The sequence below is a fragment of the Rhinoderma darwinii genome, chromosome 1 (assembly GCF_050947455.1).
Source record: "Rhinoderma darwinii isolate aRhiDar2 chromosome 1, aRhiDar2.hap1, whole genome shotgun sequence".
In the NCBI taxonomy this organism is placed as follows: Eukaryota; Metazoa; Chordata; class Amphibia; order Anura; family Rhinodermatidae; genus Rhinoderma; species Rhinoderma darwinii.
The window spans coordinates 8,404,661-8,424,765 of NC_134687.1; the positions used below are offsets into that span (position 1 = coordinate 8,404,661).

General features: G+C 41.8%; 1 protein-coding gene across 4 annotated transcripts in view; it reads left to right on the forward strand.

The window, feature by feature from the left end:
• Positions 1–19,593, forward strand: part of DYSF (dysferlin) — a 317,692-nt gene extending 298,099 nt beyond the window's left edge. For all 4 annotated transcript variants that reach the window (XM_075855618.1, XM_075855599.1, XM_075855606.1 and 1 more), the window contains 4 exons: positions 8,729–8,907; positions 10,229–10,338; positions 10,750–10,897; positions 15,209–19,593. In XM_075855618.1, the coding sequence (XP_075711733.1) occupies positions 8,729–8,907; positions 10,229–10,338; positions 10,750–10,897; positions 15,209–15,247 (476 nt within the window). In that variant the 3' untranslated portion in view covers positions 15,248–19,593. The remainder of the gene's footprint in view (positions 1–8,728; positions 8,908–10,228; positions 10,339–10,749; positions 10,898–15,208) is intronic.
• Positions 19,594–20,105: the final 512 nt, after the last annotated feature.

Sequence of the window (20,105 nt, forward strand, 5' to 3'; positions counted from 1 at the left end):
GTACTGGGAGTGTACAGTATATGAATGTACCGGGAGTGTACAGTATATGAATGTACCGGGAGTGTACGGTGTATGAATGTACCGGGAGTATACTGTATATGAATGTACTGGGGGTATACTGTATATGAATGTACTGGGGGTATACTGTATATGAATGTACTGGGAGTATACTGTATATGAATGTACTGGGAGTATACTGTGTATGAATGTACTGGGAGTATACTGTATATGAATGTACTGGGAGTATACGGTATATGAATGTACTGGGAGTATACTGTATATGTATGTATTGGGAGTATACTGTGTATGAATGTACTGGGAGTATACTATATATGAATGTACTCTGGGAGTGTACTGTATATGAATGTACCGGGAGTATACTGTATATGAATGTTCCGGGAGTATACTGTATATGTATGTACTCTGGGAGTGTACTGTATATGAATGTACTGGGAGTATACTGTATATGAATGTACTGGGAGTATACTGTATAGGAATGTACTGGGAGTATACTGTATATGAATGTACCGGTGCTATACTGTTTATGTATGTACCGGGAGTATACTGTATATGAATGTAACGGGAGTATACTGTATATGAATGTACCGGGGGTATACTGTATATGAATGTACCGGGAGTATATTGTATATGAATGTAACGGGAGTATACTGTATATGAATGTACCGGGAGTATACTGTATATGAATGTACCGGGAGTATACTGTATATGAATGTACCGGGAGTGTACTGTATATGAATGTACCGGGAGTGTACAGTATATGAATGTACCGGGAGTGTACAGTATATGAATGTACCGGGAGTGTACGGTGTATGAATGTACCGGGAGTATACTGTATATGAATGTACTGGGGGTATACTGTATAGGAATGTACTGGGGGTATACTGTATATGAATGTACTGGGGGTATACTGTATATGAATGTACTGGGGGTATACTGTATATGAATGTACTGGGAGTATACTGTATATGAATGTACTGGGAGTATACTGTGTATGAATGTACTGGGAGTATACTGTATATGAATGTACTGGGAGTATACGGTATATGAATGTACTGGGAGTATACTGTATATGTATGTATTGGGAGTATACTGTGTATGAATGTACTGGGAGTATACTGTATATGAATGTACTCTGGGAGTGTACTGTGTATGAATGTACCGGGAGTATACTGTATATGAATGTACCGGGACTATACTTTATATGTATGTACTCTGGGAGTATACTGTATATGAATGTTCCGGGAAAATACTGTATATGTATGTACTCTGGGAGTGTACTGTATATGAATGTACTGGGAGTATACTGTATATGAATGTACCGGGAGTATACTGTATATGAATGTACCGGTGCTATACTGTTTATGTATGTATCGGGAGTTTACTGTATATGAATGTACCGGGAGTATACTGTATATGTATGTACTCTGGGAGTGTACTGTATATGAATGTACTGGGAGTATACTCTATATGAATGTACTGGGAGTATACTGTATAGGAATGTACTGGGAGTATACTGTATATGAATGTACCGGTGCTATACTGTTTATGTATGTATCGGGAGTTTACTGTATATGAATGTACCGGGAGTATACTGTATATGTATGTACTCTGGGAGTGTACTGTATATGAATGTACCGGGAGTATACTGTATATGTATGTACTCTGGGAGTGTACTGTATATGAATGTACTGGGAGTATACTCTATATGAATGTACTGGGAGTATACTGTATAGGAATGTACTGGGAGTATACTGTATATGAATGTACCGGTGCTATACTGTTTATGTATGTATCGGGAGTTTACTGTATATGAATGTACCGGGAGTATACTGTATATGAATGTACTGGGAGTATACTGTATATGAATGTACTGGGAGTGTACTGTATATGAATGTACTGGGAGTATACTGTATAGGAATGTACTGGGAGTATACTGTATATGAATATACCGGTGCTATACTGTTTACGTATGTATCGGGAGTTTACTGTATATGAATGTACTGGGAGTATACTGTATATGAATGTACTGGGAGTGTACTGTATATGAATGTACTGGGAGTATATTGTATATGAATGTACCGGGAGTGTACTGTATATGAATGTACTGGGAGTATACTGTATATGAATGTACTGGGAGTATACTGTATATGAATGTACTGGGAGTATACTGTATATGAATGTACTGGGAGTTTACTGTATATGTATGTACTGGGAGTATACTGTATATGAATGTACTGGGAGTATACTGTATATGAATGTACTGGGAGTATACTGTATATGAATGTACTGGGATTATACTGTATATGAATGTACCGGGAGTATACTGTATATGAATGTACCAGGAGTATACTGTATATGAATGTACCGGGAGTATACTGTATATGAATGTACCGGGAGTATACTGTATATGAATGTACCGGGAGTATACTGTGTATGAATGTAACGGGAGTATACTGTATATGAATGTACCAGGAGTATACTGTATATGAATGTACTGGGAGTGTACTGTATATGAATGTACTGGGAGTATATTGTATATGAATGTACCGGGAGTATACTGTATATCAATGTACCGGGAGTATACTGTATATGAATGTACCGGGAGTGTACTGTATATGAATGTACTGGGAGTGTACTGTATATGAATGTACTGGGAATATACTGTATATGAATGTACCGGGAGTATACTGTATATGAATGTACCGGGAGTATACTGTATATGTATGTACTGGGAGTATACTATATATGAATGTACTGGGAGTTTACTGTATATGAATGTACTGGGAGTATACTGTATATGTATGGACCGGGAGTATACTGTATATGTATGTACTGGGAGTATACTGTATATGAATGTACTGGGAGTATACTGTATATGAATGTACTGGGAGTGTACTGTATATGAATGTACTGGGAGTATACTGTATATGAATGTACTGGGAGTGTACTGTATATGAATGTACTGGGAGTATACTGTATATGTATGGACCGGGAGTATACTGTATATGTATGTACTGGGAGTATACTGTATATGAATGTACTGGGAGTATACTGTATATGAATGTACTGGGAGTGTACTGTATATGCATGTACTGGGAGTATACTGTATATGAATGTACTGGGAGTTTACTGTATATGTATGTACTGGGAGTATACTGTATATGAATGTACTGGGAGTATACTGTATATGAATGTACTGGGAGTATACTTTATATGAATGTACTGGGAGTATACTGTATATGAATGTACTGGGAGTATACTGTATATGAATGTACCGGGAGTATACTGTATATGAATGTACTGGGAGTGTGCTGTATATGTATGTACTGGGAGTATACTGTATATGAATGTACCGGGAGTATACTGTATATGAATGTACCGGGAGTATACTGTGTATGAATGTAACGGGAGTATACTGTATATGAATGTACCAGGAGTATACTGTATATGAATGTACCGGGAGTATACTGTATATGAATGTACCGGGAGTGTACTGTATATGAATGTACTGGGAGTATACTGTATATGAATGTACTGGGAGTTTACTGTATATGAATGTACTGGGAGTATACTGTATATGAATGTACTGGGAGTATACTGTATATGTATGTATCGGGAGTATACTGTATATGAATGTACTGGGAGTGTACTGTATATGAATGTACTGGGAGTATATTGTATATGAATGTACCGGGAGTATACTGTATATCAATGTACCGGGAGTATACTGTATATGAATGTACCGGGAGTGTACTGTATATGAATGTACTGGGAGTGTACTGTATATGAATGTACTGGGAGTATACTGTATATGAATGTACCGGGAGTATACTGTATATGAATGTACCGGGAGTATACTGTATATGTATGTACTGGGAGTATACTGTATATGAATGTACTGGGAGTGTACTGTATATGCATGTACTGGGAGTATACTGTATATGAATGTACTGGGAGTGTACTGTATATGCATGTACTGGGAGTATACTGTATATGAATGTACTGGGAGTTTACTGTATATGTATGTACTGGGAGTATACTGTATATGAATGTACTGGGAGTATACTGTATATGAATGTACTGGGAGTATACTTTATATGAATGTACTGGGAGTATACTGTATATGAATGTACTGGGAGTATACTGTATATGAATGTACCGGGAGTATACTGTATATGAATGTACTGGGAGTGTGCTGTATATGTATGTACTGGGAGTATACTGTATATGAATGTACCGGGAGTATACTGTATATGAATGTACCGGGAGTATACTGTGTATGAATGTAACGGGAGTATACTGTATATGAATGTACCAGGAGTATACTGTATATGAATGTACCGGGAGTATACTGTATATGAATGTACCGGGAGTGTACTGTATATGAATGTACTGGGAGTATACTGTATATGAATGTACTGGGAGTTTACTGTATATGAATGTACTGGGAGTATACTGTATATGAATGTACTGGGAGTATACTGTATATGTATGTATCGGGAGTATACTGTATATGAATGTACTGGGAGTGTACTGTATATGAATGTACTGGGAGTATATTGTATATGAATGTACCGGGAGTATACTGTATATCAATGTACCGGGAGTATACTGTATATGAATGTACCGGGAGTGTACTGTATATGAATGTACTGGGAGTGTACTGTATATGAATGTACTGGGAGTATACTGTATATGAATGTACCGGGAGTATACTGTATATGAATGTACCGGGAGTATACTGTATATGTATGTACTGGGAGTATACTATATATGAATGTACTGGGAGTTTACTGTATATGAATGTACTGGGAGTATACTGTATATGTATGGACCGGGAGTATACTGTATATGTATGTACTGGGAGTATACTGTATATGAATGTACTGGGAGTATACTGTATATGAATGTACTGGGAGTGTACTGTATATGAATGTACTGGGAGTATACTGTATATGCATGTACTGGGAGTGTACTGTATATGAATGTACTGGGAGTATACTGTATATGTATGGACCGGGAGTATACTGTATATGTATGTACTGGGAGTATACTGTATATGAATGTACTGGGAGTATACTGTATATGAATGTACTGGGAGTGTACTGTATATGCATGTACTGGGAGTATACTGTATATGAATGTACTGGGAGTTTACTGTATATGTATGTACTGGGAGTATACTGTATATGAATGTACTGGGAGTATACTGTATATGAATGTACTGGGAGTATACTGTATATGAATGTACTGGGAGTATACTGTATATGAATGTACTGGGAGTATACTGTATATGAATGTACTGGGAGTATACTGTATATGAATGTACCGGGAGTATACTGTATATGAATGTACTGGGAGTGTACTGTATATGAATGTACTAGGAGTATACTGTATATGAATGCACTGAGAGTATACTGTATATGAATGTACCGGGAGTATGCTGTATATGAATATTCTGGGAGTATACTGTATATGAATGTACTGGTAAGGGTATAAGCTTCTGGTGTGGAATGATGTCGGTATTGGACATTAATCTTGCACAGATCGTTTGTTTGTGTTTTGTCCCTACAGGGCCGGCTCCCAGTTTGTGTGGACCTTTGGGGTCCACAGGGGTGTATGGCACTATCTACCCCTTTGTAGATAGTGCCACACACACACCTCTGTAAATAATACCACAGTGCCCTCCGTTGATAGTGCCCCACACCCTCTGTAGATAGTGCCGCACTCACCCCTCTGTAGATAGTGCCGCACTCACCCCTCTGTAGATAGTTCCACACTCACCACTCTGTAAATAGTGCCGCACTCACCCCTCTGTAGATAGTGCGCACTTACCCATCTGTAAATAGTGCCACACTTACCCATCTGTAGGTAGTGCCGCTCTCACCCCTCTGTAGATAGTGGCGCACTCACCCCTCTGTAGATAGTGGCACACTTACCCCTCTGTAGGTAGTGGCGTACTCACCCCTCTGTAGATAGTGCCGCACTCACCGCTCCGTAGATAGCGCCGCACTCACCGCTCCGTAGATAGCGCTATACCCACCCTCCCTGTAGATATTGCCACACTCACCCCTTTATAGATAGTGCTGCACTCACCCCTCTGTAGATAGTGCCGGACTCACCCCTTTATAGATAGTGCCGCACTCACCCCTCTGTAGATAGTGCCGCACTCACCCCTCTGTAGATAGTGCCGCACTCACCCCTCTGCAGATAGTGCCGCACTCACCCCTCTGTAGATAGTGCCACACTTACCCATCTGTAGATAGTGCCGCACTCACCCCTCTGTAGATAGTGCCGTACTCACCCCTCTGTAAATAGTGCTGCACTCACCCCTCTGTAGATAGTGCTGCACTCACCCCTCTGTAGATAGTGCCGCACTCACCCCTCTGTAGATAGTGCCACAGTGCCCTCTGTAGATCATGCCATACAGTCCTCCCTGTAGATAGTGCAATTTGGGCTCCCTCTAGGAGTGGAAGTCCCAGCCAGAGCGTTGCCACTATCATATATGGATTGTGATGCCAGGGGTTCCTCCAACAGTGAAATTTCTGGCTAGAGCATCGGCACCACTCTGGCCAGGGATTCCGCTCCAGGAGGAGCCATGACGGCAGCGTAAGCACCCGGCGGCCGAGTGGGACCCCCCAAGGGTAGTGGGCCCCGCATTTGCCCGGGTTCACCGGGTACAGGTGCTGGTTTATTATTTTAATGGTGTCAGCAGAATAAGAGACACAAACACCTTCATCATCTTGCTTGGGGCAGAGACCTGTCCTCTCACCTGATGATGTTAGTGAGGACAGGACTGCATGTGACGGGGGCAGCGTCATGATATGAGGAGGATAGAGACAAGTAAGAGGTCACAAACTGCGATACTGGAAAGAATAGGGTCCACAGCAGCACAGAATATTTCAGGTGAGGAATGTGGTTGTGGCAGGCAGTGACCAGTCCACTCATGGCTTTTATTATATAAATATATGTCATCTTGGTTTATTCACCATGAAGCTCTGAGGGCAGCGGTGTTTTGATGTCCCTGTATCTGCGGTCTCGCAGAGAATAGAAACGATTGTATTCCATATACAAAGTCTATACACGGCGTTCCAGTATGACATCAACAAGGAGCCCAGTTTACTTTAACACTGGGCAGAGGAGAGGGCTGTGTGATTGAGCGAGGCTCCGGAGGCCCACAACGTGTGGCTTTTGCTGACAGAAGCTTCTTTAATGGCTCAGCCAACTTTTCTTACGCCATGACCATTGCCTACCATGAAAAAGACAGGCATTTTTATGGGAAGCCATGTCGACGGGATCCAGCACACATCTGGTTTATGTATAGCAGCTTATGTGAAGTTGCTTTGAGATTGTACCAAGAAATCAGCGCAGGAACAATATCAAATGTTAATTCCAAGCTAAAGTGATTGTAATTGAGGTTTTTCTAAACAATGGCATCACCGCCCTCGCTGCCTCCTTCCTCTTTATCGTTTCCTGAGCCAGAACCATCTGAACATCCGGATGCTGAGAAGAAAGGGGGATAATGGAGGTGAATCTTGGATGAGCAGGAGGGTACATAGTGTGGAGGGGGCACATAAAATTCATAATAGGGCTCCTAACTTGGTGCTGGTCCATGCCAGCCTCCATACCGAGACATGACGAATTGGCAGATCTCCTGGAGAAGACCAGAGTGGCTTGTACTTTGGGTAGGTTCCTCCACCCTTTTATCTCTACAGAGGTTCATACTTGATAGGTCAAAAGAGGATACGCCTCACCCCTGCCCTCCCTCTTCATAGACCCTTCAATGGTGGGTACACCCTTGGACTTGCTACAAAATGCACATGAAGGTTAGAACGTCACCACATTGTGTTAAAAAAATCTCCTACTGTCATTTCACTTAGTAATAATACAATTCTGCAGACATTATTGGGCACTTTGGATGAATGCTCGAATATTCAGTGTGAAAATTATCTGAGAGTGTCAAGTCCGTGTATTATTTGGGCTATGCATGGCTGTGTGCCAACAAGTTGAGGGAGAGCGAAGGGCTTTGATGATTTTTTCTTGAAGGAAGCAGTAGCTCAACATGTCTAACCTTCCGTCTTATCCTTGTGCTGACCACACCAGTCTACCAAAGTTGACAGCTGATGATGGAGGTAATGGAATTGCAGTGGTCTTATTCAGAGTAACCAATTCCAGATGTCAGAAAAATGAATGTGTTACAAAAAGTTAGCTCACCACATTTCCATTGCGTTTCCAATGCGTTGGTTTGTGCAAGTCGGTATAAAGTGATCCAATTGCTGCAGGTGCTTGTAGATACTCCCAATAAGGTCCTGTGTCGACAGCAGGTAAACAAGGTAATGGAGGTGAATGATGAAGATGTATCCAGGACTCGGTATAAAAGTCAAATAGTCTATTAGGTCATGTTAAAACAATGGTCTGAAACGCGTAAGCGTGGTCCCGGGATTTTTGTTTTAAAACTCTTTGTATTAACATGACCTAATAAACCATTTGACTTTTATACCGAGTGCTGGATACATCTTCATCATTCACCTGCAATTCTAGATGTCGTAGATGTTACTTCCCAGATGGAGGTGGCCGTGGCTAACAGTATTTATTCCCTATGCCACCTTTTGCACCATGGTTATAGTTGATTCTAAATTTCAGGAAAGAGTAAAAAACTGCCTTTGTGGCTTACTGGAAATCCATAGATCTGCTTTTATCTATCCAGGTTCTGTACAGCTGGATCTGAACCAGATGCCGAAACCTGCAAAGACAGCAGAAAAATGTCGCTTGGACCTGCTGGACGAGTCCATTTCTGTTGGAAAAGTGGTCTCTCTATTCGAGCAGAAGACAGTGAAGGGTTGGTGGCCCTGTGTAGGTGTGGACGGTGACCAGAAAATTCTTGCTGTAAGGATTCCTTGTTTTCATAACTATTTAGCCCATGTATGGCCGCGACAGTTTTCACATATACTAATAAATTCTGCATTATAAAAAAATATTAAATCATAATATACAACCATAACTATATATTTTATGAACGTAGATACACTACACATTATAAGAACCTCACCCAGCACTTTACACTCATCGGCGCCTTCATGCCATTTTGCACCAAAAGTGAAAATACAAGTTTAAGATGTGCAGAGATCATACATATCTATACCTTCATGCATTGCTCCTTACATAATCACCAGAACTCAAGAGACCAAAAATCGTTATGATCCAGATTCCGGTAAAAATCCGAGTCACGGAATCAACACATGGTCTGATAAGGTGCAGGGGGTGATTAGATGTACAACTCCTCATCGTCTTACCCCTGTAGTAGGAAAAAATCCCCCTCTTAACATGACAAGCAGAGAGCACATATCCTCTCTCGTTCAGCCTGGTGTCAGCTAAGATTCTGAGTTTTCATATGGTGCCTAAAGGGGTTGTCCAACAAAACACATGTATCCCCTATCCACAGCTTGTGCGCATTCGTGACCAGCGCTCCGTTCATTCCCACAAGCCGGACACAGACCCCGGAAGTCCAAACCATCTCATGGAGCACTTTGGGGGACTTTCAGTTCCCCGTTCTCCTTATCACTGGTGGTCCCAGCGATCGGACCCCCAGCGATCCCACATGTATTCTCTATCTTGTGGATAGTGGATACATGTGTTTTGTGGGACAACCCCTTTAAACCAAAGCTTTAGCCCTTATATTCCTGTAAGAGTTAAAAGTCATGACGTTTTATTTAGGTCCTTGGCAGTGGAATGTCTTCTAGCCAAGCCCACAGTATTTTGGCAGTCATGATAGCAACAACCTCACTTTACTGCCTGGCTATGAGTATTATGAACCAACCATCCCAGTTGAGACCATCCATGAGCCATTATTTAAGGCCTGTATCCACATCATTCATTACATACACATGCTTTAACTTCTTGTGGCTCTCCTTTAGTGAGACACCTTAAATGACATAGCCATCGCTTGACTTCCTCTCCGGGGGGGACCATCATATGAGCCTCACATACATAACTGGTCACAGCGTGTTTTATCACCATGCTACCAATTCTTGTTTTAGGTCTCGCCCAATAATTATCTATGTAATGGGTGGAGGCTTGGAGAGATACTGTGTGGCATGGGTATAAGGACTTCTTAAGAGAACGTTTGACTAAGCCTCCTTTGCTTCTCGTATCAGGCATTACATTGAGTTAATAGCCTCCAACTTTCAGCCACCATTTATGTTCACAGGGGAAGCTGGAAATGACTTTGGAGATTGTCAACGAGCAAGAGAATGAAGAACGACCAGCTGGACAAGGCCGAGATGAACCAAATATGAACCCCAGACTAGAGGACCCCAAGTAAGATCAAAAAACCTGTCAGATGATTACATTCTTAATGTGTATCAGCTATCAAGAGAGGAGAAGTTTCTATGCTGACTATTGCCCTATGGCCCCTGGGGGTCCAAGAACATTGTTCCCCACCAATGTAGTTTCTATTAGGGCACATGGTCGTCATAGGGGTTTCCATCAGCTCATAAGCCTCCACATTAGCATAATATGAATATATCAGCCGTCAGCTGGTTTATTGATAGTTGAAAAGGTGGCTGTCCTTTTTGGATGACCCCTTAAAGTTTGAGTTCAACAAATAAGATGATGAAAATCAAGATAGAAAATAGAGAGTAGGGAACATGAGACTGCACATTTATGTCGATCCGCGTACATTGACTTCGTATAAGTAATATATGAAAATTTAATACAATTTGGTTTCAGACGCCCTGAGACATCATTCTTCTGGTTTACATCTCCATACAAGACCCTAAAGTATATCCTGTGGAGTCGATACAAGTGCTTCATCTTGGTCTTCCTCATGGTCTTCATCTTGCTGCTGTTCCTTGGAATCTTCCTGTACTCGTTCCCGGTAAGAGGACTTTTCCTGTTCAGATGTCATCCTTGACTGGGGGCATATGATCAGATATAGCGATGTGTCCCCAAAAAGCTGTAAACCTTTCCTTTTCACGATGGTTTCGAGCAATTTAAAAATTTTCCAAATTCTTACTCTTCTTGCTGCCTCTTCGGCTTCCCTCTTGACCACATCAAGTAACTAGTAATGGAGTTGTCAGTTGTCAGCCCTGCCCCCTGTTCCTGTCTGCTGAGAAGTGATGACCTATGCGATAGACTTCAGGGGAGCAGCTGTAATAATGAAGAGCTGAAATCTGACAACCCCATTGACTTCACTTCTTAGGACTTCCTTGACCCCCAAAGATCTTAATTTGTGGGTTCATACACAAGGTAACATTTGGGAAGGTGCATGTTCTCTGCAGCTCTACCTTATCATTTAGGGATGTGTACATATAAATCTGGAAAAGTATCAGAAATCTGCACCCATGCCGTTCTATTGCGGCCACATTTAGGCAAGTTCCTCTGCTCTACAGTCGTCAAATATGTGGCCAATAATCTGGTTCTCCATACAAGAAGCTCACTCAATATTCTTGTTTAGGAACATTTTTATTGTACAATAAGAGAATAACATTCATTTTCCAATGTTGGGGGGTGAGAGGTACCATGTTGATAGAGACAGCCATACATGGAATAGTCCACAGACCTCTCGTATTGCATAGGAAGACGCTATCTGGAGTAATGTTTCAGCTCATATGAGTCTTTCTCGAGGCTTGACATAATAAACATTGCTCCAGCTATTGGATGAATAAAGCTTTATTTCTGCACAATATGTCAGTTCTGTGGTCTACTCCATGTCTTGATGAATCACTGGATACTTGGACCATACCAAAAGGGCTGCAATTCACCAACTTTATCGTAGAGATTTTTCATACAACACATAGTTATAGAAGAAGAAAAACAAGAACGGTAAAAAGATAAAAAAGGGTGGGGCAGGCACATGTGGACCCATGACAGGAGGTGCTATGTGAGGAAGATGAGAAACTATTGTAGTGAGAGAAGGTCCAAAACTATTACTTATGAAGGCCATATGATCTCCTGCATGCGGTTCTGGCCACATAGGAAAGTTCATGGGCAATTATTCAGGTATTATGACTGATTTTGACCTTACGCGTTTCATAATACATTCAAACTGACATTGTCCTGATTTGCCATGTCTACATTAAAGGGATTGTGCAGTTTAGAAAACCCATTGTCATCCTGAGTTTATAGAGGGGGGTCCTCTGTTCAAGATCCCCATCTCTTTGCCAGAGTGGAGAGCAGTTACATAGAGTGACTCTCTCTCTCTCTCTCTCTGGAGGACCTGTCGTCTCCTGCATTGCACAGGCAACACATTAATATGAATGGATACTTTGTAATGCTTAGTTTCCCCTGTGGTGGCGCTGTAGGGAAATTTAACACTTACTGCCAGGTTTCCCCCCAGTTTACAGATGATCGCTGGGGATTCCAAGGCGGGACACTTTGTAATCAGCTTTTTGTTAATGGATCTTTCTAAAAAAAACGGACAAGCCCTCTTAGTTTGAGAGATATAACCATCTTAGCCAATGTCTTACCATCCCACCAAGGACAATTAGGGGCAGAGAACAGTCCTCATATGTTCGATCTTTGTATAAACTGGTGAATTTACAGCTGCTGTATTTTTCTATGTAAGGTTCCACATCATATGTACAGCAGTGTCAGATATCGGATATTTAGCACCTTGTATTATTAAGGGACTGTTGCCATCTACAATGATCAGTATTTTCAGAAAAAGTCTAATCCTGTGCACATCAATGTTGCTGCCTAGCATTGCTTATGTCGGATCTTCTCCAGTACATCTGCAGTCACTTTTTTACCTCCTGTTTTTTCTAATTCCCATCTTACTCACTAGATGGAGCTTTTAAACCGGACATTAGAAGTCATGTATTTATATTGTACATAACTTTATCCAATGTGAAATCCACGAGCACAGGTCCGCAGTCACCATGTTGCTGCCTGACAAATGAAGCCATGATCTGTACAACAGAGACATGTCCGTATACTCCCACAGATTGACCATTGCTGGTTACATACATAAAAAAAATGACCAAAAGTATGTGCACCCCTGACCATCACACCTATATGAGCTTGTTGGACATCCCATTACAAAACCATGGGCGTTAACATGGAGTTGGGGCCCTTTTGCCACTAGAAGGCCCCATGCACACGACCGTAGACTTTTACTGATAATTATGGACCCATTGATTTCTATGGCAGACGGACACCTTCCCCTATATTTACGGGTAGGTGTCCAGGCCGTAGAAAGTTTCCGTAAAAAATAGGACATGTCCTATTTTTTTATTTTACGGACCGTGTTCCCGCACTTTATAATGGGAGCGCAGCCCGCAAATGCGGATGAATGTCCGCGGCCATCCCCGTAATCACAGACCGTGATTACGGGCACGGTTGTGTGCATGGGGCCTAACATCTTCCACTCTTCTGGGGGCTTTCTACAAGATTTGGGGATTTCTGTAGGATTTTGTGCCCATTAATCTAGAAGAGCATTTGTGAGGTCAGACACTGATGTTGGAGGAGGGGGCCTGGCTCTTAATCTCCATTCTAGTCCATCCCAAAGGTGTTAGATGGGGATGAGGTCAGGACTCTGTGCGGCCAGTCAAGTTCTTACACACCAAACTCTTCATGCCATGACTTAATGGAGCTCGCTGTATTTACAGGGACACAGTCATGCTGGAACAGAAAACGTCCGAACCCCAAACCGTTACCAGAAAGTTGGAAGCTACAATTGCGTACAATGTCTTTGTCTGCTGTATCATTACCCCTTCATTGGAAATAAAGGTCCAAATCCTGGAAAGCAACCTCAGGCCATTATTCCTCCTCCACCAAATGTTACAGTAGTCTATTTCCGTTCCAGTAGGTGGTATTCTCCTGGCATTCGCCAAACCCTGATTCCTCCATCAGTCTGCCAGATAGTGAGACATGATTTATCACTCCAGAGAACACGCTGCTCCAGAGTCCAGTGGTGGGGTGTTTTACACCCCATTCTCAACCCCATCCAAAACAGTTGGGATGATTTTGAAAGGCAATTGCAAGTCATATCTTCTTGTCCGACATCAGCGTCTCAACTCACAAATGCTCTTTTTGCTGAATGGGCACAAATTCCCTCAGACACACTCCAAAATGTTGTAGAAAGCCTTCCCAGAGGAGTTGAGGCTGGTATAGACCCAACTCCAGATTACCTCCAGCCGACACTTGGCATTGTCCTTGGTGATCTTAGGCTTGTGTTCAGCGACCATGGAAAACCCTTTTCATGGAGCTCGGGCTGCACAGTTGTGGTGCTGATGTCACCTCTAGAGGCGGTGTGGATATCTGTAGTGAGTAATACAATCGGGGAAAGGCAATTTTTACGTGCCACGTGCTCTAGCACTCGTCGGCGCTGCTCTGTGAGTTGCGTGGTCTACCGCTTCACGGCTGAGCTGTTATAAATTCTTGAAGCTTCCACTTTAAAATATTAGCACATGCAGGTGACTGAACATATCTAGCAGATAAGAAATTGCCACCGGTAAAGTGACTGAGCTCTTCAGTATGATCCATACTCCTAGCAATGTTTGTCTATGGAGAGTACATGGCTGTGCGCTTGATTTTATTGACCTGTCTGCAATGGCTGTGGCTGAAACACCTGAACTCAATAATTAGGAGGGGTCTCCTCATACCCTTGTCCATTAATCTGTATTACCATGAACATCAAGCTAATTGGAGATAGCATACACTTCCCAACTGGTGTAGGACTTGACGTATCACAACACCTTTTGACTATGGGAAAATGCTGGGATATTCACCGGTACACCAGAAAATATTCTTGGCCATAGATCCTCTAGACCTTGTGTCTACTGATGAGATGTCTTGGGAGCAGAACCATTCTGCTGGTTTTAAGGAAGCTTTGAACGTTAAATAAAATGAAAATCAGTAAGTACAATAAACCTCTATGGAAACTAAAGGAACCCAGATCTCGTTGGTCAGATCCCCCTACTCATGTCCATGCTGTCCTTCCCTTCTACTATCTATAGAAAGGATGGGGAGTGAACAGATGTTGGGTTCTCCAGACCTGACATTAGCTGGACGGAAAAGTGTAAATCAACACCATGTACTGGTCCCATTTTGCAGACATGAGATAAGGGTGGTCCTTTGAAATCATTCATGTCATTACACTTACTGTCTGTTTTAGGGTCTGTGTTTCCTATGAATTTCACGTTATATCTACTGACCTAGTCTTATTATACTTATTTTTCTCTTCCAGAACTATGCTGCTATGAAACTGGTGAAACCGTTCAGTTAAACTTCTGCAGGACAAGCATGGGCTGACCACTACTGTGCACAACCCGGAACCTCAGGCCTGGAGACCCCTATGAGACTGCTGTGCGGAATGTATCATAGACATAAACCCACCCTATATACAACATACCTACTGCACCATATGTGCTACTAGTATTTATATTATGATGCAAAGTCCATCTACAGCACAGAATGAATGCCAATAATTCCTATGCTCGGTCACCTATATCGTTATACCACCAGGTCAACCACCATACCAATAGCAGCGTCCATATATATGTGGGACGGGACCCAGATGTGCACAACCATATGTAATGTCTTTATCTCCATAATATTTATAAAATAGTTTAGGCTGAATTTTCTTGAAGTGAATGAAATAGAAAAATCAAGACTTGTAGCTTCTTGGCTGGATTGTTGCCCATCATCCAATTGATGGCATGTTCCACCATATATGATGTCATGCAGTATAGTCTCTATACAGACTCAAAATGGATACATCAAAATGGCAATTATTATTTGTATAGCGAAAGGATCTCTTGCTTTGACCCGCTTAAAACTGAAGATCAAAGGAACAAAATTGTAGATTTACTGCCACCAAAACCAATATTTGTAGGGGTGTCCAGGGAGGTTTGGCAATGGCAGTGTCCGAGGACTTAGTGGTAAGGCCACACAGTGAATCCTCATCAAAACCGATCAATATAATAGATTATTTTAACAGTCAGTAGCTCGATCTGCTGAACATCTCACAATTAGTGACATCATTTAGTGACATCACTCGGCTAGATGTGGGCATGTAACTAATTTTGACCTAGGACCTCAGTCCACCTTTGGTTAGCCTATCAGTCATGAATGTGACTGGCCCCTAGAAATGTGGCTCCACTAGTGTTATAATTACGGTCTCCTTAAAGGGGTTGTCTAATGAAGACAGCCGCAGTACATTTGCCTTATTAGGGCATATGGACATTTTAGATGGGGATCCCCAATCTCAGATGACACAACCCCTTTAAGAAGCAGGGCTCCGTGGTCTTATCAGGTATATTAGGAAAATGTACAAAGTATTTATACTGCCAGTTTTTAATTCTAGAAAATAGTCTAATGGTAGATACCCCTTAAAAGAGAATTCTACATGAAAACATACCATTCAGTTTTATTGGAGGGAATCCCCACTGATTTCCAGATGTCCAGACTCTTTAGAACCTCTTTGTAGATAATAGAAGATTTTGGAATATCTGACACAATATTTCTTCCGGAAGACCATCGATCTTTATGGTGGGGCTTCCCGAAGAAGTTCTGTGCTCGAAAACACAAGTTGTAGAGAGAACCAACCAACGCTGAAGGGCTTTGAATGTTTTACTGAGCGTTGGGGAGACTTTCCTTTGGGTCATTTTTGAGATCTCTAACAAAAGACCACCAGAAACCATTGATAATCATCTGATAACCATTTACTTACATGACTAAGAGGTGTATTGGGAATTTAGGTAAATTTTATGTCAAAACACTACAGTATTAAAGCTGCTGACACGTAAATATAAACTAAATATATACTAAATATATTTCTTTAAAATAAAATCAGATTAAGGCCCCATGCACACGACCGGAAAATCGCCCTTAATTACGGGGCGTAATTACTGTGCGTAATTAAGGGCCCATTCGTTTTTATGGCCTACGGACGCCTTCCCATATATTTACGGGAAGGTGTTCGTGCCATAGAAACTTGCCGAAAAAAATAGGACATTTTACGGACTGTATAAAGGGATGGCTGTCCGCGAACGGCCGTGCCCGTAATTTACGGGTCGTGCCTAAGGCCCCATGCACACGACCGTATTTTCATCTATCCGTAAATACTGTCCATAAATACGGATCCAAAGTCATCTGTAACTCATCCGTATATACGGAAGGGTGTCAGTAAATACGGTCCGTATTTGATCTGTATATAGATGGATCCGTAAAAAAAGAGGGAGGCTGCAAATTATCACCAACATGTTGCCTAGCAATACTTCCGTAAATTCGGACGGTTTACTGATGCTGTAATTACGGACAAGAATAGGACGGGTTCTATAATTTTTTCAGCACGCACACCCGTAGGTAAAAATGCTGAAAGGTGTTCGTGGCCAATAGAAATGAATGGGTCCGTAATTACGGATGAAATATACAGTGGTGTGCATGGGGTCTAACACAACAGAGAGAAAGAAAATCCTGGGCTGAGTACTGCCGAGCCTACTTGCTCCTCTGCTCCCAGTGCAATGGCAATTCTGACTTAATCCAAAGACACGAGTTACCGGAGACAGTCTGGTTGCCAGGGACATTATGCCTGACAAAAAATCCCTAAAAGAAAAGCCATAGTTGTTAGGCAGTATATTCCTGGAAAGCAGTCTACCACAAATGACTGAGAACTAGATTGGCACCCGTCACACCTTGTCATTCCACATCTCATAAAATATACTACTAGTTCTCCATCCGCCAGATTTTCTATTTTTCCATTGTGCCCTATAGGCTGTGCCAGTCTATCTGCCATGTTTCGTTCTTATTATATATGCCTTTGTACTGGCTTAACGTAGGGTTTATGTTTTAGACTTCCAATATCCTCCCTGCATTCGATAAGACGGAGTGATGAAGTTTGCGGTGTCTCAGTTGGCTTCAGCGACTACGACTTTTATCTCAGGAACGAGTTGTATCTACAGATATTATTAATATTCTTTGTAAATAATGTTCATATGCCTTTATATTGCACTTTACAGAGATGTTCCAACTCCGTTCTTCCAAAAAGTCTTTCCAGATATATGTAAAGGGAAGGGGCCCTCATAGTAACTTAGTGACTGGTCAAAAAGATTTGTCTTGGGCACTGGGTATTTTCCCAATTGTCAACCTTTTGGCTCTTATAGACATGAAGATCACCAGGATCAGGTGAAAACCATCCGATGTCTTTGGATACCTTTAGACCATTGTTTTCCAGCTGTGCTCCAAAAAAAAAGCCTATGGTGTACCATGGAACCTGGTCAAGAATGGAGGTCAACCTACTTAATGGTGAACAGCATTGGGGCAGGCAAAGCAGTCAATATCTTGGCCAGAACATGACGCTAGAATGCTTTTCCCCGTCCTATTACAAGATATGTTGAGGCAGAGGAAGGTGTAGTGGTTCCGCAGGATGGTTAAAAAAAAAATCTTCAGGGGTTCCCCTATGATTAGAAGGTAGAGAATCATTAATTATCCAAGAAGCTGTCAGTCTTCCAATGGGCAACCATCCAATGGGCAATCACTGGTAGAGACCGTATGGAAAAGCCGGTATAGTATGGGGAAATCTACTGCCGTTCTGAGGCCGACTGTTACGTAAATAAACTGGAAAGAGAATATCAAAAAGATCCAAATAATATCAAAAACTCTGAGTCTTCCAATTGCACTATATATATTTTATATGTCAATGCACTAAATCTAGCTGGTCAAAAGAGAGAGATTTCGGGAGAATCAAACGTCTAGTTTGAAGGCACTTTACAGTAAATATTAGGACAATGCTGTTCATTATATAGATATTACATAATCACAATGCAGATATGAAGCCGGGCAGCTGCGGGGAGTTTTAAATTCCCTGCTTCTTCCCTGTCTCCCCACCAGCAGACTATAAACTGTGTCCCGGCTTTAGTTGATGCTTGTGGTCTGCTGACATGAACTCGGAGCAAATTAAGAGAATGAAAATTCCCCGCAGCAGCCCTGATTCCCCGCAGCAGCCCTGGTTCCCTTCAGCAGTCAAATGTATTTTTTTCAAGAAAAAGTGAAAAAAATTCTCGCTCACTCACTTACCTGGTGTTGGTTGTACAGAACGTCCAACGTTACAGCTTCCATCTAAGCTTTAGGTGAGTTTGTTTTCTTTTCCCCCCATTCTCAGCTTGTGCTTCATGCAGAGTCCCAGCTTTTCCTCCAATAGCAATATAAGGGGTGGTCCAGGATTCCCCAAAAGTTTTTTGTTTCTTTTTTTTTTCCAGAAACTGCGCCTCTCTTACTCGTGGACTGTGTCTGGTATTGCATCTTATACTACCCATGCTCTTAAATTCAATGCCAGACACAGACCATAGACAATAGTTGTGCCGTTTATGGATTTTTTTTTTCTAATCCCAGACAACCCCTTGCAAGGCTGAGGAAATGTTTTGTGGCAATGTTTCCATCACCGAGCAATTTATTTTTAGAAGGAGCATATTCCAGTTTATTATAGTTATAGAATATCGTGAAGGACCTTGGAAGACAATCTCCCCTACACACACACACACACACACACACACACACACGCACGACATACACATTATACATACACACACATACACACGTGACATACACATTATACACACACACACACACACACACACACACACACACACACGACATACACATTATACATACACACACACACACACACACACATACACACACGTGACATACACATTATACACACACACACACACATACATACACACATACACACACACAAACACACACACACGACATACACATTATACATACATACACACACACACACACACACACACACACACACACACACACACACACACACACACACGACATACACATTATACATACACACACACACACACACACACACACACACACATACACACACGTGACATACACATTATACACACACACACACACACACACACACACACGACATACACATTATACATACACACACACACACACGTGACATACACATTATACACACACACACACACACGACATACACATTATACATACACACACACACACACACATACGTGACATACACATTATACACACACACACACACACATACACACACAAACACACACACACACACACACACACACACACACACA